This window comes from Lethenteron reissneri, chromosome 25 (genome assembly GCF_015708825.2).
Source record: "Lethenteron reissneri isolate LAM-NWPU_2019-01 chromosome 25, ASM1570882v1, whole genome shotgun sequence".
NCBI lineage: Eukaryota > Metazoa > Chordata > Hyperoartia > Petromyzontiformes > Petromyzontidae > Lethenteron > Lethenteron reissneri.
The window spans coordinates 13,275,865-13,298,591 of NC_083803.1; the positions used below are offsets into that span (position 1 = coordinate 13,275,865).

The 22,727-nt window shown below is 53.2% G+C and overlaps 2 protein-coding genes across 4 annotated transcripts in view; one reads left to right on the top strand and one right to left on the bottom strand.

The window, feature by feature from the left end:
- LOC133347262 (collagen alpha-1(XXII) chain-like) overlaps positions 1 to 20,243 on the bottom strand; it is a 30,647-nt gene extending 10,404 nt beyond the window's left edge. For 2 of the 3 annotated variants that reach the window (XM_061559381.1, XM_061559383.1), the window contains exons 1-4: positions 20,091 to 20,243; positions 6,379 to 6,553; positions 2,764 to 2,987; positions 1,643 to 1,726 (exon numbers count right to left, since the gene is read on the bottom strand). In XM_061559381.1, coding sequence (XP_061415365.1) covers positions 1,643 to 1,726; positions 2,764 to 2,987; positions 6,379 to 6,553; positions 20,091 to 20,243 — 636 coding nt within the window. Of the gene's footprint in view, positions 1 to 1,642; positions 1,727 to 2,763; positions 2,988 to 5,342; positions 5,892 to 6,378; positions 6,554 to 20,090 lie in introns of those variants that run through there. The other variant, XM_061559382.1, reaches the window with a different exon arrangement.
- On the top strand, positions 20,086 to 21,520 carry LOC133347264 (nucleolin-like). Its single transcript, XM_061559385.1, has 2 exons — positions 20,086 to 20,736; positions 21,324 to 21,520. Exons 1-2 carry the CDS (start codon positions 20,409 to 20,411, stop codon positions 21,518 to 21,520), a joined length of 525 nt encoding a protein of 174 aa, XP_061415369.1. The 5' UTR covers positions 20,086 to 20,408.
- Positions 21,521 to 22,727: the final 1,207 nt, after the last annotated feature.

Genomic DNA, 22,727 nt, shown 5'->3' on the forward strand with positions numbered 1-22,727 from the left:
TTTACCCCTCCTCATTTAGAAACGTGCCCTTCGAGTATGTGGCCGCTGTAAATTGCCACGTGATAAGCCACTCATCGCTGAGCGATCGTTTGTGGCCGGGTCGCTTCTGAAAAAGAGCTTTATCGCTCAGTGGGCCTTACCTTGTAAACAAATAAGAAAAACAGTTTAACGGTAGTTTTTAATAGATATTTAAAGTAGATTTTTGATTTGTTGCACGGATGACACGGCATGGCCAGTTGCCTGGCTAATTTTACACGGGACATCCGTGGGGGGGGGGAGGGGGGACGCGGGGGGGGGGCGTCTCCCTCCACCTGCCTGGCGATGAGAGACGTCTGCCAGTTGCTCCGCCGTGCGATTTTTGTTTCTTCAACACCCCCCCCCCCATCCCTCCTCTCGGAATATTTATTTATTTACATATTTGCTTCATGTCTTTACCCCCAAACCCCCCCCCCCAAAAAAAAAAGTACGATTGCGCGTTTCGGGGGGCGACGCTGCGGAGATGCAGAATCCCCGTCTGGAACCCTCGCCGTGATTCGGGCCCCCCAACTTTACAATCTCTCCAAACAAACCTCCCGCGATGACCACATCCGTAAACAGCTGTGTGTAGCCTTAACATGCAAAAAAAAAGATATATAACAGGTGACGTTTCTTCATAACAAAAATACTACAAAGAAATTGATGTATTAATATGCTATGAACAAGAGCCATTGCCCGAAACGTCGCCTATTATGTTTTTTTCCACTGATGCGGTTAATAAAAAAAATGGCTCTATCTTTTCAATTTGTGCTGCAATAAATGTAATTTTTTCGCCAGATTGAGAAGATAATGCAAAGAATGAAAAAAAAATTAAGAGATCGTTTGCAGAGGTCTGTTCGTCAGTCGATTTGTCCGTAAGTCCAACTTTACTCCTGTCGATTGCAAACATGTTGTAAGGCATGTACAATAAACACGGGGAGTGGCTTTTAAAAGTTGTATAATCTCCTGTATATGTAGATGCCACTGGTTCTTCACGTTCTGCAGATGTAGATGCCACCACCATCCTCTATTGCGCGGCAGTTGAACTCACGACTCTCGGTCAGAATTGGTAACTGGACATATGGACAGGTTTGTTCGTATCTCTGACAGTTCGTAAGTCGAATGTTCGCAAGTAGAGGAGTCTCTGTGCAGGACTTTACATACAACATTTCTCACGTAGCAGTCATCGATGATGAGACGCTGTCTTTCCGACAGACCTGTTCTTCACCTGAGGACGGCTGCTTGCGTTGTTGCCGAAACGTCGTGAGAATTATTTTATTATGTTAAATTTTTATTATTTTATTATTTCCCTTCTACGTGACTTTACCGAAAGAACCAAGCAGAAAAATGATATTGGTGCTGCTGCTATTGGTGCTGTGGATGATGATGATAATGGTGCTGATGATGATGATGATGACGATGATAATGGTGCTGATGATGATGATGACGATGATAATGGCGCTGCTGATGATGACGATGGTGCTGCTGATGATGACGATGATATTGGTGCTGATAATGATGACGATGATATTGGTGCTGCTGATGATGATGACGATGATAATGGTGCTGCTGCTGATGATGATGACGATGATAATGGTGCTGATGATGATGACGATGATGTTCTCACCTGCTTGCCTCGGGACCTGGTGAGCCAGGAGTAGGCGCACGTGGGGCCGTTCGGCGCCCCATCGCGCCCCTTGCACGGGGCAACCTGCGAGAGAGAGAGTCACGTGAGGAGCAGCGGCAGCAAGTGGAGAGAGGTCATCAAGCAGACTGCTTGTTGTTGTGTTTAGTTTGTTGTCCTCTCGATTAGCAGGGTCGGCTACGTACGGTGCGAAAGAAGTTCATCGCACGTTCGTACAGAACAAATTCAGGCCCCAGGTGCAATCAAGGGGACTCATGAGAACGCGGGATTGTCGCTGTTCTACTCAGAAAAAACTTCACCGAGTGTCTCGTGACACTTGTTTTCAAGAGGGTCCTGCCGAGCTGTTTTGTTGTTCTTGTTGTTGTTGCTGTCGGGGAGCGATGGTGGTTGCTGTTACGTGCGATCCCAATTGAGCAATTTGAAGGTATTTTTTTTCTCTCTCTTACATTTGGCAAATTTGAAATTGTCATTGGGATCTTTGGCCAATGCCAGTTACATTCACAGAGGTCCACAAACATCAGCTCAAATCCACAGCCATATAAACACTTACACGGCGAAGCGTCATTCTAATAACGCGATTCTGTGTCGACTCAGCCTCAACTTAAAAGCTGCTGCCGCTGCAGCTGCGTGGTGTCATACTCTTAGGTCCATTCGGTAAAGTCACGTAGGTAAAAAATTTAATTAAAAGTTAATAAAATTAATAATGGAAATAAAATAAAATAACAAAGCACGACGTTTCGGAGGCAACACAAGTCTCCGTCATCAGGTGGGACCGTCACAGCTAAAATCACTGCACCGCGTGGTGCAGTGCAAGTCAACGGCAACTTTGCCCCCAACAGTCTGCTAAGGGCCACCTGGGGCATCTTTGTTGCGGGGTTGGAAAGGGAGGGAGGGTGCAGCGGTTAGCGCTACGAACCCGGCGACCCGAGTTGGATTCCCGCTCACGGCCAACACCGGTGACGATTATCTGAACCGGTCCTGGGCCTCCCCTATGTCGACTCAGCCTCAAATTAATACCTGGTGCGGTGTGTAATAAACATCGCCACTGGCGAGACAAAGGCGGCCGGGCGTAGTGCTGGCCACCCACCCACCCCCAGACGCACCGTGACGCAGACTCCAGCCGCGCAGTCCAGAGCCGCCCCTCCGACCCCGTCCGCGCCCCCCAAAGGGGGCCGCGTAGGGGGGGAGGGGAGGGGGCGACTTGGCCCCCGCGGGAGCCCCGAGAGGTCCGTGCCGAGGGGGGTTCCTTCTTTCGTGGATTCGACTGTGGGGTGCGGAGCCTCCCGGCCGTACCCGAGGGGTCCCGTCATCAGCTCAGACCAGTGGACTGGGGGGGAGGAGAAGGGGGGGGGGGGCAAGAGGTGCAGTGCAGTAAAATCAACTGTTGTACTGTATCGCTACGCTCCCGCGTCTGTAATGACAACAATAACTCTGAGGTGGGCGGATCGAGATCTCCTCCTCGGCATCCCCAGAAGGAAGCTCAAGTCAATGGGTGATCTTCTGGGCCTTCTCTCCCGTGACACCCGCAATGTGGCACTCCCTGGGCCTTCTCTCCCGTGGCACCCGCACTGTGGCACTCCCTGGGCCTTCTCTCACGTGACACCCGCAATGTGGCACTCCCTGGGCCTTCTCTCACGTGACACCCGCACTGTGGAACTCTAGGATATCTATTTGACTTGAGTAATTTAAACCATGTAACCATGTTACATTTTCATCATCGCACGTTGATGGTAATGCGATGAATCTGCTTTCCCCGGTATTGGACATTTGTGGGGAAAAATGATTCGTAGCTCATCGGATTTCTCCAGGATAAATAAAGATGTCCCATTCTGAAAGTGGTCTCATTGCCCAGTTGAGATGGACCGAGACCGGGTGCCTCGCCCGTGAAATGTTCGCCCCCGCGTCCCCCTGCAAGCTCTGCCGCCTCCTCCTCAACAACAAACAGAGGACACGAGGCAGGCGTTTGACTGCCCCTTTTCTTCATGTCTAAGGGATAGGACACGTGCTCTTTCGTCAAAAGTAAAAGCGGTTTTCTACTCAAACGAGCAGCGAGGCGTTGGTGTTCATCTCCTGCGTCACAGTCTACGAGCTAGTGGGTGGACATTCCTCATTCCTATGACGGCGACGAGTCTGTCCATTTGACAGCCACAATACAGTGCTCGTTTTATCGATCCCCAGAGAGAGGGGGGGGGGGGTGATGGGCTGAGTGAACACCTCCAACTCGCTATCCCTCTGAGCCGCCTGAGCTGGCTATTTAAGTAACAGATTACTCGAATAATAATCAGCGGAGAGCACGAAAACAGTCGGGACTCTTAAAGGACCGCATCGGGCTTAGCACGTGCACGGGAGCCGATTGGCGAGGCTTGGTGACGTCACAGGGATCATCGGCCTCGCGTCACGCCAGACGTCACATGTTGGGGGTTTCTCGCCTTTCTCGAGGCAGGATGGGCTGAGCGGCCACCGGTTTTTAAAGGGGTCCGAGTATTTGACCACAGGATTTATGCAAGTACAGTGTCATCATCATTGTTATCACAACCAACACCACTACCGACATCTTCACCAAGACAACCACCACCATCACAACTCTCCTCCTCCGCATCATCATCATTTGCCGTAACAAATACCATGTACGAATCTCAATCAATGGCTATATTAATTATCATCCTAATCAATACTCACAATCGTGATTAAAACCATCGTCATCAAAAGCAGTCGCCTCCAATGTTAGTCGATTAATCGACCGAAACGAATAATCGTCCCGGCTCCACCGTGTGTGTGTGTGTCCGTGATGCCAGTGATCCGATCACAACTAGTATATGCAGGCTGGTGGTGGTCACCGTGGTGGTGGTCACCGTGGTGGTGGTCACCGTGGTGGTGGTGGTGGTCACTGTGGTGGTCACTGTGGTGGTGGTGGTCATCGTGGTGGTGGTCACTGTGGTGGTGGTCACCGTGGTGGTGGTCACTGTGGTGGTGGTCACTGTGGTGGTGGTCACCGTGGTGGTGGTCACTGTGGTGGTGGTGGTGGTGGTCACCGTGGTGGTGGTCACTGTGGTGGTGGTCACCGTGGTGGTGGTGGTGGTCACTGTGGTGGTCACTGTGGTGGTGGTGGTCATCGTGGTGGTGGTCACTGTGGTGGTGGTGGTCACCGTGGTGGTGGTGGTCACCGTGGTGGTGGTGGTCACTGTGGTGGTGGTCACTGTGGTGGTGGTGGTCACCGTGGTGGTGGTGGTGGTCACCGTGGTGGTGGTGGTCACCGTGGTGGTGGTGGTCACTGTGGTGGTGGTCACCGTGGTGGTGGTCACTGTGGTGGTGGTCACTGTGGTGGTGGTGGTCACCGTGGTGGTGGTGGTCACCGTGGTGGTGGTGGTCACTGTGGTGGTGGTCACTGTGGTGGTGGTGGTCACTGTGGTGGTGGTGGTGGTCACCGTGGTGGTAGTGGTCACCGTGGTGGTGGTGGTCACTGTGGTGGTGGTGGTCACCGTGGTGGTGGTCAATGTGGTGGTGGTGGTCACTGTGGTGGTGGTGGTCACCGTGGTGGTGGTCACTGTGGTGGTGGTGGTCACTGTGGTGGTGGTGGTGGTCACCGTGGTGGTGGTGGTGGTGGTCACTGTGGTGGTGGCGGATGTCTCTAAATACAACAGCTGTTGGCAATTCCCCAGACTGGGCCAGTGTCGTCACTTACGTCCGTGCGAGTGCAGCCAGACTTCAAATATAACTTCGGCTGCACTCAGTAGCGTGACTTAGAGACACAGAGAAAAAAACATATACGGTATGCACACCCAAACACATACATACACACACATATATACAATACTACATATACATGATATATAACACAGAGCAATGTAGTCACAGAGATACAAATACAATGATCCCCTCCTATAATCTTAACATACCGTTGGGGCAAGTGTTGTTAGCGAGAAACTATGAAGGACGGCACGGCACACAAGGGGGTTAGTGACCAGCACCACGCCCGGCCGCCTTTATCTCTCTCGTTGCAATGTTTACACATGCACACGCGAAAACACACACACACGCGGGTAAATAGTTTCCTCGCCGCAAAAGGTGATTGAAGATGGTGAAAGCGATGGATTATTTTGAAAGTGCATTGACATTGGTAAAGATAGCAAACAAACACAACTCATCACCGTCATCATCATCATCAGAAACGCCCAGGCGACGAAGGCCGGCGTGTGTCCACGTGTCACCGCCGTGTTCTTAGAAGGCCCTCCTGCGAAGGTCGCCCTCCGTGTGCGTAGAGCGATACACACACACGGAGGGGCTTTGAGATGAAACATTCCGGTGGAGGCGTCTATAAATGGAACAACCCTGCATGACTTGGCTGGAGTCAGCAACCGTGGGCTTTAGATACACAGAGGAACACACACACACACAGACGAACATCCCCCCCCCCCCCCCACGTAGCCTTTAACAGATTTTTAGGGCAAGTGCTGTTAGCGAGCACATATGAAGGCCGGCACGGCAACACAAGGGGGTGGGTGTCCATTACCACGCCCGGACGCATTTATCCCCCCCACTGTGTACACACCGCGCTAGGTACTAATTTAAGGCTGAGTCAACCTAGGAGGAGACCAAGGACCGATTCGGCACGCAGTGCACTCACCACCGCGCCACCGCTCCCAACACATACACGTGAACTCACCTAGCCCCCCCCCCCCCCCCGTGTCCAGGTGTGAAACTTGTACGTATTGACTCACAGGTCGCGACCACGTGTCCTTCTGGATATCCATCGTAGAACGCCACCCGCGCCGTGAGCGAGCACCAAATTCGTGTCCAGGAGGTCGATCCCCTTCCCTCCGGTGCGCGTCCCTCCTCCCGCCTCCCAACCAAGGGAACCGAAGTCGACAGCCGCGGCGTTTGCTCTCTGCTGAGCTTTATAGAGGAGGAGGAGGAGGCGCGGGGGGGGGGGCTGTTAGAGAGCCAGGGTGGGGGGTGAGTGTGGACAGGAGAAGGAGGGGAAGGCGAATGATGCTGTTGGTGATGATGACGGGAGGTCGGTGATGGGTGATGCGAGGACGGGGGTTCGTGGGTCGCCATCCTGGGAATGTGGGGATTGCAGGATGGGGGAGTCCAACAGCCGTCGATCCCCGAGGGGGCAGCAGTTCGAGTGTTGCTAAATTAAAATCGGCTCAAGGGGCGTTTGTGATGAAGACACCACCGCCCATTCGTCGCCCTCACGCTCGCCTTCGAATTCTCGGCTCCTCCAACGCAGTCGTGTCTGTACTCGCCCGACGTCCATCCTCGACAATACGTACACGACAATTGGCGTGAATACCACCCGCCCCCCTCCTCTCTCTCTATCTTTACTCGCCTTGGCCCATATCACACGGACACTGATGGCGCTCGCTCGCGATTCGCTCGGCGTGTGTTTCTATTGCTTTGCCACTCGCAGATGGCAGTGAGGCGGTGGCCGCCGAGGTTTAAGGGGGAATTTTGGACAGCGGGAATATTCCTCGTCCTTGTGCTGTTTTTGGTTTTTATTGCTTTTGAGTTATAAGCGAAATAAGGTTCCACGAGGAAGGGTCATTGCTCAAAACGTCGCTTGTTATATACTCACTTCCTTTTGAGGTAGTTTCTGACGCATGTTAGAAACTAGCTCTTTTTCCTGTTTGTGCACCACTGCCAAATCAATAGCACAAAATTATAATGATCATGATCATCATTCGGTAATCCTCGCAGCGGCGGCTTTTGGCTCACCATCAAACAAAGACTGTGCGGCGATTTCAGATGCGCTTCTGTGGCCGTCTGGAACGCTCTTCCTTCCGATATTATGAAGCCACTGGAGCTATGCATTTCTTAAATAATCTAGCTTTACAACTCATTTGTTTAGAACTGCTTTGTGTGTATAGTTTGTTGTCCTTCCCCCGCACCTCCGATTAGCACGGTTGACTACGTACGGTGCGAAATAAGTTCAACCTAACATACATAAATTGGTTGGGAGTGGTGTCCGCTCTGACAATGGGAGAGGGAAGCCAGCATCCGGGGCTCGCGTTCCAGAGGGCCCCGTCGTTTCTACGGAGTGATCTTGCCAGTAGCATCGGGTAATACGGCAGCATTGTATTCACAAGCCATTCTCAATCCACCAACGGATGAAGGCCTCCCCACGCCGTGTAGGTTATGGGGGTTATTTGACTTCACCACGCTGATCAAACTCCATTCCTCCCACCGTTTAAGTGTCACTCAGGCCGCTTCACGCTGCACGCGCCGGATGATTGTTGAACACGGGCGCACGTGGCCTTTGAGGCGCGCTCATGAATTTGGGAGTCGCTCGATAAGGGGCGGTGTGCCTCTGGATACTGGTGCGCGCCCGAAACGTTTTCCGTGGCGAGGCTGAAGAAGGAGGAGGAGCAGTTGGAGGGGAGTTGTAGCTGACACGGGTGTGGGATTTGAGGGATTTACGTGGGAGCGGCGTGGGGGGCACGGAGAGAGATGAGACGTGAGACTTTGTCTCGACGCGCCTGCCTCGTGATGCGTGCCGGCCTCAGCGAACAACGATGACGATTATGAGATGATGATGATGCTGATGATGAAAATTACGACGATTGTGCGAATAATTATCACGATGATGAAAACAATGATGGTGATTATGAAGACAACGATGATGGAGACAAGTGATGGTGATTTAAACAGTTACAGACACCAATTACGTACATGACTAAAACAATTATGATGATGATGACGAGAGCAATGGTAATGATAATCACGACGATTGCCGCAACGATGACAACACCGACGATTGCGATGACGCCGGAGAAAATATCGACCGTGACGATGATGACGACGACGACGATGACGACGCACGGAAGAATCTCCTCCTCTGGCGCGACTCGTCATTTACACGCAATAATAATCATCATCATCATCATCACGACGACGCTTTGGAATGGTCCAATATCCATTGTCTATTGTCTCTTTACGCACGACCGCCGTTATCAATGAACTCGTCATCACCCTCCAATCGCCTCCTCCCCTCGGCATTCCACCTCCACGCCTCCCACCACCTCCCAGACGATCCCCGTTGTCTTGCAACGAGAGGCGCCGCGGAGGATAATTACTAGCGCGGCCTGGACCCTCGCCCCTAGGCGATTGCACTTAATTGGATGTTGGGACGAGAGCGCAAGCGACGAGTTGTCGAGTAATGAACCTCCCGTGCGCGCGCACACACACACGCGCGTGTGTGTTGCTTGTTGTGTCTGGATGCACTTTATATACTGATGATGTGTAGGTGCTCGCTAGCAGCACTTGCAACCAAAGGTCTGTCAAGGCTATAAGGGGATCTTTTGTTCGTAGATTGAGCGGGGTGGTTGGGTGGGTGGCGAGGTGGCGACCAGAATCTGGCCAACACCGGTGACGATTATCTGAGCCTGTCCTGGGCCTCCCCTAGGTCGGTTCAGCCTCAAATGAGTATCCGGTGTTGTGTGTAAACAAGGCGGCCGGGCGTGATGCTTGGTCACCTACCCCACCACGTACTGCTCCGGCGTTAATGGGTGTTCGCTGACGGCACATGCCCCAAAAGTAGATGAAGGCTACACGGGGGATCTGTGTCTCGTGTGTGTGTATATGACGCTGCCGTATTTCCCACAACAGCGGATGTCTGAGGTGCGGCGCTCACAACAACGAGTCGAGCGCCGGGCGGTTGAACGCAACAAGTTGGCACATTGGGGAGCGCAGGTGGTGTATTTGCCAGCCATCTCAGTCGGTCAACCCATGTCCCTTGACTTCCTGCGAGCGAGCCGTCCACACTTCACGTAGCCTCAAGGTGCACCTAGCCTGGCACAAGCTTCGTGGTGACGTCAGCGCCTCTTCGTGGCGAACGGCAGTGATTTGTTTATGCACACACGTATATCATAGGCATCATCATCAGCAGCAGCAGCAACGATCCATCCACTGCTGGATGAAGGTCTGCACGAGGCATCGCCGTCTCTCACGATCCTGCGATGCAGCAATACATCTCTAGCACCTGCACCTCGGGCTGATTCCATCGCTCCGTCTCCCCGCTGGAGGTTTTCTACGAAGAGGCTGTGCGGATTAACTCGGCTCGTGTGCGCACACTTACAAAGACAAAGATCCCCCGTATAGCCTTAACAGACTGTTGGGGCAAGTGCTGTTAGCGAGCACCTATGTAGGCCGGCACGGCATACGAGGGGGTGGGTGGCCAGCAACCACGCCCGGCCGCCTTTGTCTCCCTCGTGGCGATGTTTACACAACGCACCAGGTACTCAGTTAAGGCCGAGTCAACCTAAGGGAGGCCCCAGACCGGTGCAGGAATCGAATTCGGGCAGCCGGGTTGGTAGCGCAGCGCGCTAACCGCTACACTACCACTCCCCTACTACTCCCTCGAGAGGGTGGTGTGGTAAGCACCACCACGCCCGGCCGCCTTTGTCTCCCCCACAGGTTGTTCACTTAATACTGAATCGACCTGAGCGAGACCCTGGACTGGTTCAGACAGCACTCGCCACTGACGTTAGCCGTGGTCGCGGATCGGAGTCAGGTCGTCGGGTTCATAGCGCAGTGTCGCTAACCATTGCGCCACCGCTCCGCACAGATACGCACACGACAAAGACGCTGCCTGTAGCTGCCTGGGTCGCCAGGGATATCAAACCCTCCCTCTCCCTCCCTCAATCTCCCTCCCTCCATTTCCCTCTCCCTCCCTCAATCTCCAGCTCTCTCCCTCTCGCACGGCCTCACCCTCCTGTGTCTCGCGTCATTCTTTTCTCTTTCACTCTCTCCCCACTTGCTCTTTTTTTTACCTCCTCCTCCTCCATCCCTCCCTTTCTCCCTCCCTCTCTGTCTCCATCCCCCACCGTCTCTCCCTCCCAGCCCTCCCTCCATCCCCTTCCATCCCCACCCCCCGCCCGCCTTTCCTCCATCCCTCTCACCCCCTCCATCTCTCCTTCCCTCCGTCCCCTGTTTCCATAACCCCTCTCCCCATCCCCCTCCATCTCACCCTCCCTCCATTCCTCCTCTCTCACTATCCCTCCGTCTCCCCCATCTCTCTCCCCGTGTGTGTGTGCGCGTGTGTGTGTTTGTGTGTGTGTGTTTTGTGTGTGTGTTTGTGTGTGCGTGTTTTGTGTGTGTGTGTGCGTGTTTTTCGTGTGTGTGTTTGTGTGTGTGTGTTTTGTATGCCGCCGGTGTGCGCGTTCTCCCATGCATCACATCCCGCAAACTCCGCGCTCCGTCTATCAAAATTTTAAAGAAAATAACAGCAGAGACGGGGTTCGTGGGTGGAGGGGGGCCGAGTGGAGGGGGCCGGGGGGAGGGGGCCGGGGGGAGGGGGGAGGGGGCCGGGGGGAGGGGCCGTGGGGAGGGGACCGGGGGGAGGGGGCCGGGGGGATGGGGGGCTGGAGATGCCTCATCAGTGACGATGCCCCCATGGTCGTGGTGGCAGTGTTGGTGGGGTGGTGGTGAAGGTCACGGAGGTCGTAGAGACGACGTCGACGATGGAAACGACTTTAATGATGACGATGTTACAAATCACACACACACATGATTTAGGACGTCATGTATCGTGAGCTTAAGGATCGATCTTAATCAATGAATAGAGGCATCGGGACATCTCTTCATATCAGTATCAATCCACTGCTGAATGAAGACGTCCCCTCCCCGTGGAGATTATGACCAGTCCACAAACCACTCGTCTTAGCCGCGACCGGTAAACAAACCTGAGGTCGCTGGGTTCGCAGTGCAGTGCGCTCACCACAGCGCCACCGCTCCGCCTACACAGCTGCGCCGGCGTTGAGATGTATACCGACGTATGTGTGTATGTTGAACTTCTTTCGCACCGTACGTAGCCAACCGTGCGAACCGGTGGTGCGGGGGGGGGAAAGGGACAACACACTAAATACAAGAAGCAGTTCTAAGGAAATGAGTTTTCAATCTAAATTTACAAGTGCACAGCTCCAATGGCTTCCTAATATGGGAAGGGAAGAGCGTTCCAGACGGCCGCAGAAGCGCATCTGAAAGCGCCGCGCGATGCGGTGGCCACGTGCGTTCGATGACCGGTAGCCAAAAATCCGCCGCTGCGAGGATTGACCGCAGTTGTGCGTGGCGGTCAATGCTCCTTGACGAGACTTCGCAAGGTATGCGCGTGCACAGGTGGTGTACACGTGCACAGGTGTACACGTGCATAGGTGTACACGTGCACCGGTGTACACGTGCACAGGTGTACACGTGCATAGGTGTGAACAGGTGTGCACGTGCACAGGTGTACACGTGCACAGGTGTACCCGTGCATAGGTGTGCACAGGTGTGCACGTGCACAGGTGTACACTTGTACAGGTGTACCCGTGCATAGGTGTGGACAGGTGTGCACGTGTGCAGGTGTACACTTGTACAGGTGTACCCGTGCATAGGTGTGCACAGGTGTGCACGTGCATACGTGCACAGGTGTGCACAGGTATGCGCGGGTTTAGCTTAAACGCGCACGAAGCAGAGGGAGGGTGGTGGGTGGGCTCATTGACTTCCCGAGACTCGCAGGGGCAAGCAACACGACGAGTCGCGCTCACGAAGCACGCCTCCACTCTCGGTACGCCCCCCACCCCCACTTCCTCTCTCCTCCATATCTCTCCCTCCGTCTCTCTCTCTCTCTGTGCACCGCACTGATGTCGCGAGTTATACTCGAGCTTGGGCAACTTCTCGTCCGTCACCGCCTCGCAAGCAGCGAACACCGTGGGACCCGGTGCGTTCCAGCCGATTGGAGTTCGGCGCAATCATTTGACGAAGCGGACACACTCGATTCATATCCAGGGGCGTCGATGCATCCAGCGAATAAATGAACACGTCATCAGATGAATGGTTGTAGGGTCAGAGTAATGGATGAATGAAGCCAGTCCACGTGCGTTCGCTGGCATCTCGTGCGCATGCGCCCCCCCTCGACGTTTTGTCCCCCACCACTCTCCGCATCGCATCACCTGCGTCATCCGTTGCTAGGAGGCAGCATCAAGAAGCTAATTCAGGGTCCTCTGATGTTGCGGCCGCTTGTCCCGCAACGAGGCACTCACTCTGGCATCCTCACGCAGCGGCAGCAGCAGCAGCAGCAGCATCATAACTCCGCATGTGCGGCTGAGCTCCAGGACCCCCCCCCCCGTCTCCCCCTGCATCGCAACAGCGAGTTTCAGATCATCCCTCAAATCCCGGCTTAGAGGTTCAGACCATCATCATTAATTCAAAATCATCATCGTTGATATTATTGTCATCGTGGTCACTGGATTGTAAGTCTCGTCCCTAACTCTAACGTCAACACTGCTTCTGACTCCCCACTTTGCATCATCATCAATCAATCAAATGATCGTTAAATCATAAATCAAAATTCTTAAAATCGTCACTTGCAATATTAAGTTCCTGTTAAGGAAAATATCACCCCTACTCTGTCCCCCCACTTATCAATCATCATCCTATATCATCATCATCAGACGTGATCGTCACCATCACTCGAATTCCACCCCTGCTCTGCACGTCGTCTGTCCACTCTGAGCCGCTCCGTGTTCGAGGTGGCGAGGAGCAGCGTGGAGGGGGCTGCGGGAGGAGGAGGAGGAATCGAGAAAAGAATAAAGGAGGATAAAGAGGAGGCACAACAACAACAGCAGCGGGACACGGAGGAGCTCCAGGATCAGGAGGCTAAAGTCAAAAGGAAGATAATTGCAGAAAAACATCAGCAGGAGGATCGATAGATTTTGAGTTCTATAGGAAGACGATTTGAGTGTATAAAGATCAGTAGAGCATCGCGAGGATTGAGAGGAGGGGCATCGATAGAGTAAAAAGATCAACAAAGAATCATCGGGAAGAGGAGGAGGAGGTTTGAGAGGAAGATCGATAGAGTAGGAAGATCAACAAAGAATCATCGCGAAGAGGAGCAGGAGGTTTGAGAGGAGGGGCATCGATAGAGTAGGAAGATCAACAAAGAATCATCGGGAGGAGGAGGATTGAGAGGAGGAGGAGGAGGTCACGACACGTTGCTCTTCCGAGGGATGCGCGCCGTCCCCTGCGGGCCGGAACGAGGCTGAGTGGCGCTGTGCGCACGAGCGAGGTCGACACGATGGTGAGCACGCAACTCTCCGACCGCTCGATGTTCATCTTCACTCAATCACGAGCCATCATCGTCGGCCGTGATCGTCGTCGCTCGCCACTCATCACTGTGTTCGCCACTGTTGTTCCACTTGCTGCTGCTGTTGTTTTTGTTGTTGTTCCACTTGCTGCTGTTGTTGTTGTTCACAATGCTGGCTGTGACGATTGATTTTGATGTGGATCAATGTTGTCGATGCAGTTGTAGTTTTTCTGTTATTGACGATGACGTTATGGTTGTTGTTGATATTGTTGATATTATGATCGTTGTTAAGTGGACAGCAATGGGTTCACGGAACCTGCCCTCTGTACACGCGAGCGTAACCGACCTTGCAGGTGGCTTAGTGGTACAGCGAGCGGCTCGCGTTCGGAGGGTTCCGAGTTCAAATCGGGAGGGGCTGACTCAGCCCATCATGCTGGGGGAGAGGGGAGGGGGGTCGATAAACTCGAACTGCTTTGTGGTGAAGTAAGGAGTCGCTATCCTATGGACAGACTCCCACCACCCCCCCCCCTCGCCTCCGCCATCGGAATGTGGAATTACCAGTGCTCGCTCAGGGACTGTATACAGGAGATGAGAATCGCTTCAATGCTCACTTGGGCAGGACACCACGTTGACATTGGCCAACTCCATGAGGATGTTGACACGCAAGAGTTACTTGGTACCTGTGTGTGTTGAACTTCTTTCGCACCGTACGTACTCAACCGCAGGTGCGGAGTTCACTGATTGCATCGTATATATGAAAGTGTTTAGCGATAGACTTGGAAAAATATAAAAACTTTACGCTGAGCCTGCCCTCAGAGTAGAAAAACGAATGAATCTCCGGGCTGTACATTTTAAGGTAAAAACATAAATCGTTAAATTCTGCTTTGCGGATATCTTTAGATATTAAGCATCGACTCTGTTTAGCCTTTCCAGAACATCGTTAGAATCGACGCGAGTTACCCAATCCTCGGCCGTCCACTGGATACTCGATACAAGTACACAGCGCGCTTGCGCAGGGCTCCTCGTGGCTAGGAGGGATTGAGGGCAGATGGTCAACAATAATAATGGAGTAGCGGCCAAGGGATGGAACGCGTCCCAGAGGACGCGGACCATGGAGATGAAGCGATCAAATGCACCTCGTGTGCCGGCGCTGTAGGTGGAGTGTTAACAGCAGAGCGGCCGTGGAGCATCGTGGTCAGTGCACCGCGCCACGGACCCGGCCACCCGGGTTCGATTCCCAGCCTCACAATCTGGTGCGGTGTGTAAGCATCGCCACTTGGGAGACAAAGGTAGTCGGGCGTGGTGCTGGCCACCCATCCCCTCGTGAGCTGTGGCCCTGCCTTCAAGGGTGCTACTCTCTAACAGCACTTGCCCCAACGGTCTGTTCAAGGCTATACGGGGGATCTTTGTATTACTAACATGAGACGTCGGAGGGGTCAGAGGTTTAGAGAGACCATTCAGCCAGCAGTGGATTGACCATGGCTGATCATGATGATATGGTGGCTCTTGTAGCTACAGCACTCACCTCGGGCTCTGCGGCTTGTGCTGTCCCACTCGAGTTGCAATTGTCCTGGATGACAATACAATCATCAACAAAGCACTCAACAGATTCGCCAAGAACACTCTGGCCTTGAAAGGAAACAAACAACCATATGCTGTATATAAAGAGCACGACGTTTCAAGTAGTCATCCTTCTGCAAAGCACGTAAGAGAGACGGTGGATAATAAGAAGTTGGAGACTGCACTTAACAGCATGGGGCCTGATACATTAAAAAAAATATTCCGATGACCAGCTTTTTAATTGGCTCATGAATCGTTAGTTAATTAATAGTAGCTATTGAGTAACATACAAAACATGAAATGTCACCCAAAGTACACTAATTAATAAATAAACGAATTGTGTTCATGTCAGTGATCGCCACGGACAGCCGCAAACACGCGCCTCGGTCACTTTGAAGTCGTTTCGCTTTTTCTTTTCACTCGTTACCAAAGTTTCGCCTTTTCTGCGCGGCAACCTGCAGGCACAGACGCACGCAGCTCGAGCCGTGCGAGTTTGTTGAAACTCCCTCCCTCGCGCGCACCTCCGATTAGCACGGTTGGCTACGTATGGAGCGAAAGAAGTTCAACATGCCTACACACGTTCATACATACGAACCAGACACACGCAGCTCAGTTGTTCGTCAGCCAGAGCCGTGCGCTTTTGTTGATCTTTCCTCCCGCGCGCACCTCCGATTGGCACGGTTGGCTGCGTATGGAGCGAAAGAAGTTCACCATACATACACACATACACAGGAACCAGACACTCGCTCAACCGAGTTTTCAGTCAGTGGTAATCCACGCCAAGGGTGACCTCTATACCAGCGGTTCCCAATCTGTGGCCCGCGGATCACCAACTGCTTCAAGTTCATGTATTAGGTATAGCCCTGTGAGCCATTCGGCTCTTGAATCGGGTGCAACCGCGAACAAACTAAAAACATGAACAAGAAAACATCTTAAAGTGACTATGTGACTAGGTACTAACTGCTGCAGGGGACCCGCGGAAAATCCAATCACTAATTAACATCCTCACGAAGGAAATGTACAATTTCAAACTACGAGCGGCGTGTTGGTGGTCCGCGAAATGTTTAGTGACCGCTGCTTTAGAATAGCGAAAGTCTTGATTGGGGCAACCACAAGGTTGCTCCACCCGTCATGTCTCGCATGACGGGGGTGGTGGCATCACAAACTCCGCGTGTGCACTGCACCCACGCCACGCGGCTTTGGGTTTGGGACACCGACTCCAGAGAGTGAAAACTCAGGGCCCCCCACTCAGGCCCCCCCCCCCCCCCCACTGGCATGGGGACAATGGGGCAGCAAGCTGTGTACCGGTTTTGTCGTTTTTAGGAATCATCAGTTGTGTACATCCACAATCGCCGACTGCTGCATCGGTGCCTCCAGGGGCTTTCGATGGACAAGCGCTCTTGAATCTCTGCGTGGAACCCGTGGGCACTGCCCGAGAGTGGCAATGACGCGATTCTATTATCCTTATTCGAATGAGAGGCTTAATTTTTCTAATAATTTGGTGATGCGGCAGCAGCGTTGGCAGTGGTGCACAAACAACAATATATGTTAACAAACAAAAAAACCTCAACACTGTGGCCTTAAAATGAATTTTAAACATATATAACGGGCGACGTTTTGGGCAATGCCCTTTCTTCAGAGCACATCGTTTACAGAAAGGGGTTCGAATTCATCCATCAGATTGCGCGGATGGTAGGGGGGGGGGAGAGGGGGGCTAACGGGGTGAGTGCGGGGGAGGCATTGAGGCCGGGTCCGAGGCCGCCAGTTTGATGTCCTTTATGTAACGAGACGAGAAAGCGCTGTCTGCATTCATTTACCATCCATCACCATAAGTCCCGCAGCTGTCGCGCCGCGCTGCGAATATAACGCCACTTGGAATTGTGGCCACATCTCTTGTCGAGAGAGGCGTTGATGGCCGCGCGCGGGCCGTTTAATGTCCCCCGTCGTTCAATCTTGATTTGAAGCTTTCGTGACTGCAGGGGTCCAAACTCTTTGCTTCTTTCGGTAAAGTCACGTAGGTAGAAAAATAAAATAAATCACGACGTTTCGATCGCAACACAAGCGGTCGTTCTCAGGCAGGAACAAAACTATATAATACAGCAGTGGAACTGCTGAACCCACGTGACTTTATCGAAAGAACCAAAGAGTGTGTCGCTGTTTCGTGCGGCGCTCCGTTCGATTGAGGTTGGGGCTCACGCTGACCCACTTTAACCCCTCCCTCGCGCGCTGAATGGATGCCCAGATAATTATTGCACAGAAACAATCGGCAGCGACTTGATCATCATCATCTCATTGCCACGCGCAGAGCAACAACACAACCCCACAACCCCTCCGGCTCGTGCGCTTTGAACGGCTGACGTTTGAATGTTTTCACAAATAAAACAAAAATGCTACCGCCACCACTGTCATCGCCGTTGTTGTCACGTTACTCTACATCAGCAACAGCAGCGAATCCGGCCAAGTGGCTCAGCAGTAGAAAGCAAGCGGCTTGTGATCAGATGGCTCGCGAGTTCAAATCCTGGATGTGTAGGTGACCCATTATCCCCACGGGGTCGCGAGGATGAGTGAAACTTTGTCGAGAACTTAACAGTGGTTGTCCTACGGCCAGGCTCTCTCCCGCCATGGGAATGTGGAATTACCAGCATTGGCTCGGGGCTGTAAAGAAGAGATGAGCACCGCGTCAATGCTCATTAGAGCAGGGCACCACTTTGATTTTGAACACCAGCTATATCATCACCGTCAATCAAAATTATTATAAACATAATTGTCAATCATCACCGTCAATCAGATTGATCATCATATTAACAGCATCATCCACATCATCATAATTACGGGCAGCATTAATTCCCAACATGATCGTAAATTAATAAAACAACTTTTGCTCGGGTTACCGTGAGCGGTGATCTATCCACTGCTGGATGAAGGCCTCCCCCACGTCGTGGCCATCACGGTCCAGCCCAGCGCCTTGCACGTGTTTGCCCGCCTTTGGCTGCCAATCCGTCGTTAGTCTCGACCATCGTCGCCTCCAGCGACACGTTCTGTCCACACGCGCGCTTACTTTTCTTCACAGTCAGCGTTGTGTGCCTTCTATGTAACTATCTCGTGTTCTCTCGCCGACGTGTTCATCATTCTGGCTCTCGCGTGCCTCTCTGTGTGTGCACTCTTACGTGTTTGTTCCATTTTCTTCGTGAATGCCCGCGTTTCTGAACCACAGGTGCAGTATACATCGATCAAAACCGTCTTCGTTATGGACAATACGTATCATAAACAAACTACGTGATCATCAATCGAATCATCATCATCGCCGTTTGCGGGTGTGCGCCGGCCTTGGGTGCTGCTCGCTGGGAGCACTTGCCCCGACAGCCCGTGATCGGCTGTACGGGCAATCTTTGTCTTTGCTACAGATGATGACTGAAGCGCACGTGAGCGAGGTGGTGGTGGTCGCGTGCGCCGATGCGGTGGAGGCGATGTCCCTCTCGCCGGGCCCCGCGCAGAGCGGCCAGGTGCTCTCACCTTCATCACCACACTCAATACAAACATACTGGCATCCAGTATACACTCACACACCAGAGAAAGAGCCCCCCCCCCCGTATAGCCTTAACATACTGTCGGGACAAGTGCTGTTAGCGAGTAGCACCGATGAAGGCCGACTCGGCACACGAGGGAGTGGCTATAAACACGCCCGGCCGCCTTTGTCTTCCCGGTGTACGTATGTTCAACTTCTTTCGCACCGTACGTAGCCAACCGTTCTGATGTTTACACGCCGCACTAGGTAAAGTCGACCTAGGGGAGGCCCACGACCGTTTCGGATATTCGTCACTGATATTGGCTGTGAAAGGGGAATCGATCTCGCGTCACTGGCCATGTAGCTCAGTGCGCTAACCACCACCACCACCCCCCCTGCCCCCCCCAATCTCACCTATATACATACAACCACCCACAGCCTAGATACGTATCAAATCAATGTCGACTTGCGTTTACAAAGAAGGCTGAGTGGGAGCGCATCTCAAGACGCGCTGCAAGGAGCGAGACGGGCAGATTATTTCTCATGAGATTCGTGGGGGAAACAAAGAGGAAGTGATTGTGTTTCGGGTGAAGGTGGAGGGGGGGGGCACTTGGGGGAGAAACGTGGATCCGGGCAAAGATGAATATCGTCCTGAGCAATTCCCTCCGAGAGATTTTTACCTCGAGTGTGCAGGCGGTTCAATTGCACCTGCGGTGGTCCGAGCCAATTGAGGGCGCCGAGCGTAAATGATTTCTGAGTGGGCCTTTTCTGTCCAATGAATTTCAATACAAACGCCTCGAGCGGCACGGGCAGGATCCGTGCAGAGAATGGACACGTAATGACGGCGACGCGAGAGATGCAGGCGAGATGCAGAGGATGAAAGGTTGTCGGCAACATGCAGGCGTAGCGAGATGGATGCGAGACGTAGACATGATACAGGAGATGTTTACATGGGGAGAGAGAGAGAGAGCCATGGAGACAGCACAGATGCGTCTTGAGACGAGAGGGATGTAAGAGGCGGCGGGGGGGGGGGGATGTAAGATGGAAACGTAGCGATAGTGGACAGCGGAGAACACGAATTCAGACGTACTCGGCGGATATTTTTGGGGGACTTCGACGCGGAGATGGAGCCATGAAATCAGCTGGTGAGCAGCGGATGCCGGGTGGATTGATGCGAGATCGCCGGAGACGGCGGCGTTAGGGGGAGGGCTTCCTCCGCCCAGCTGTGAATGTACCTCGACTGATGATAACGATGATAACGATGACTGTCTGCCTGCCTGCCTGCCCTGACTCTTCGTTACCAGATTTTCCCGGAGAAGGTGGAGCCGGAGCCCGGGGCTGGCGCGGCGCTGCCTTGCATCGTCCTGGACGCCGAGGACGCGGTGGTGGAGAGCGGAGAACTCCGCTGGCCCCCGTGCCTCGCCCTGAGCCTCGCCGCTTCGTCCGACTTCCATCAGCAGACGAATTCAGCCGCGGGCCGTGTCCTCGAACTCGTGATAGACCTCGACATCAACTCTGCCGCTGCTGCCGACCTTGACCCCGACTCTGGCTCTAGCCACGGCCCGGAGATAGTGGTGTCCAGCCTTGACCCCGTGGAGCCAGCGGAGAGTGGGGAGCTCATGTGGCCTCCTGCCCATCTCATGGTCAAAGAGGAGGACGAGGACGACGACGATGATGATGACGGTGGTGGCGATGAAGCTGCTGATGATGATGATGATGATGGAGAGGTCTTCGCAGAAAACATAAAGGGGAAATCCCAAGCTGGTGGTGGTGAAGACGATGATGTTGATGATGATGGAGATGATGATATGAAAGAGGTTCCGGATGATCGCGATGACACTGCTGCGGTCACGTCGATGGAACCAGACGAAGCTAGGCACGCGGCTCTCGAGTTGGTGTTGGTGGATCCACGTGAAGATGGAGCGGAGCGGACGGGGAATTTTGGGGGTAAGAGATGTGAGGCTAAGTGGCCACAGGAGGCCCCGTTAAGTCGCCAAATCGAGTCCGTGCAGGGTCTTCCCAGTAACCGGTAGCGGGCGTTGTCTGATTTCTATCGGCGTGAGAGTCACGCTTCACGGGACGCGACTTACTTGCTTCACTGATGATGATCGACACGAGTCGATCGAGAATCACACCTTCAGGCTGACCCAAATTATCCAGCGTTCGTTTTCGCACGTAGAGTACAGCCACTTTTTTCTATTTTAATCAGGGTACGCGGGGAAATCCCCACCAACGCACACGAAGGAAAAATACTCGAAGCGCCACACAGATGGGTTCACGAACCCGTTGCTGTACTTCTGTTGGCGAGATTAGCACAGTATAACGGCCGTGTCGATACCGGCAGCAGTAGCCTGTGTATGGCGCGTACCGCGCAGCGCATACGCGCCGTGTAGAATCTCAAGCGACAACGTCTCTCGCTGTACCGGCTATGCGCCGTCTCTCAGCTGTACCGGCTATGCAACGTCTCTCAGCTGTACCGGCTATGCGCCGTCTCTCAGCTGTAACGGGTTGTCTCTTTGTCTCGTTTCCCACAGACGGCGTCACGCAGGCGGGAGCGCGCGGGATGGAGGCGTGCGTTTCCATGGAGGAGGAAGATGAGGAGGAGGAGGGGGTTGAGTTTGAGGAAGTAGGGGAAGGAGATGAGGAGGAAGTGGATCAAGACGAAGGAGATGATGATGAAGAGGAGGAGGAGGAGGATGAGGAGGAGGAGGAAGGAGTCTGCGGCCCGTAGCGAGGAGCACTCATCCCACGGTCGCGTTTATCCCGGGGTCTTCTCTCTCCGTCATCCCGCGCCTCCGTGCGAGTGCGCGCAGCGCGTGGCTCTCTCACTCTCTCTCTCTCACACACACGCACACAACAAAAACACTGACCCATACAGCACGCACACAGCACGCACGAAGAGACTGACAGACGGAAAGGTGATCGCCGTTTCGCATTAAAGCGTCGAGCAGCAAATCCACCCGCCCGCAAAAGGCACTCCGCGTGCTGCGCGCGCATGTGGCGACAGTCCACGTGGACTGTCGGCGAGAGACTGCGGGCTGGTTTGTTGACTGCACGTGGGAACGGCACGAGTGTCGGCCACGACAGTGGTGCGAAATGGTGGCGGCTGTTGTGATCCGGTTGTTGTTGTTGACGCCGCGAGATGGTGGTGGTGGTGATGGAGGAAGAGGAGGTGGATAGGGGTGTACAGGAGGAGGTGAAGTTGTAATTATAGAGATCGTTTTTAGTCGTGTTTACAATGGTTACCTGCGTGTGTTTTGTATTAGTATCGCTGATTATTATTTTTGGGGGGTTTTGCGTAAACGGAGGTTTGGTGAAAGAGCGATAAGCCGGATGAAAACGTTTTTTTGGAAGCCTTTAAAACATCCCCTCTCAAAACCAGAACAAATACTCGCACTAGCCCGGTGTTCAGTTTTCTTTCTAGTAAAACAATTGTACACTGGACAGCAGATAATTATTGCGCGGGATATGAACACGCGCATATTAATCCAAGTGGGTATATATGTGTCGCCTTCTTCACATTGCAAACCCAGCGGTCACGACCAAGCGGGCGTGTACATCACAAGTAGAGCATTGACATCATCATCAATATAACCACCATCATCATCATCGCTGTGGGCGACTGTACTTCTGTAATGACTGTCAGTGACAATCCCCTTGCCCCCCTACGCATATCAAGCGAGCCGCGCTGCTGTTTACCGCAAAGCGTCTCGCGACACATCCGATAGAGACATCGTGTATTTTTTTAAAATAATTATTTTGACTTAGAGAAAAATAGACGTTTCGGCCAAGGGGCCTTTACAAGTCTGCCGTTCACGCAAGACAGGTCATTTAAGGCGATGTATATAACTGTATATTATGTGGTGTGAGTGGTAAGTGAACTGCGCTACGAACGCGGCCACCTGAGTTCGATTACCGGCTTATGGCTAACGTCAGTC

Coding starts and splice junctions, on each gene's coding strand:
- LOC133347264 (XM_061559385.1), top strand. CDS start 20,409: ATGTGGCCTCCTGCCCATCTCATGGTCAAAGAGGAGGACGAGGACGAC. Junction 20,737..21,323: donor GCGGACGGGGAATTTTGGGG/GTAAGAGATGTG, acceptor CGTTTCCCACAG/ACGGCGTCACGCAGGCGGGA.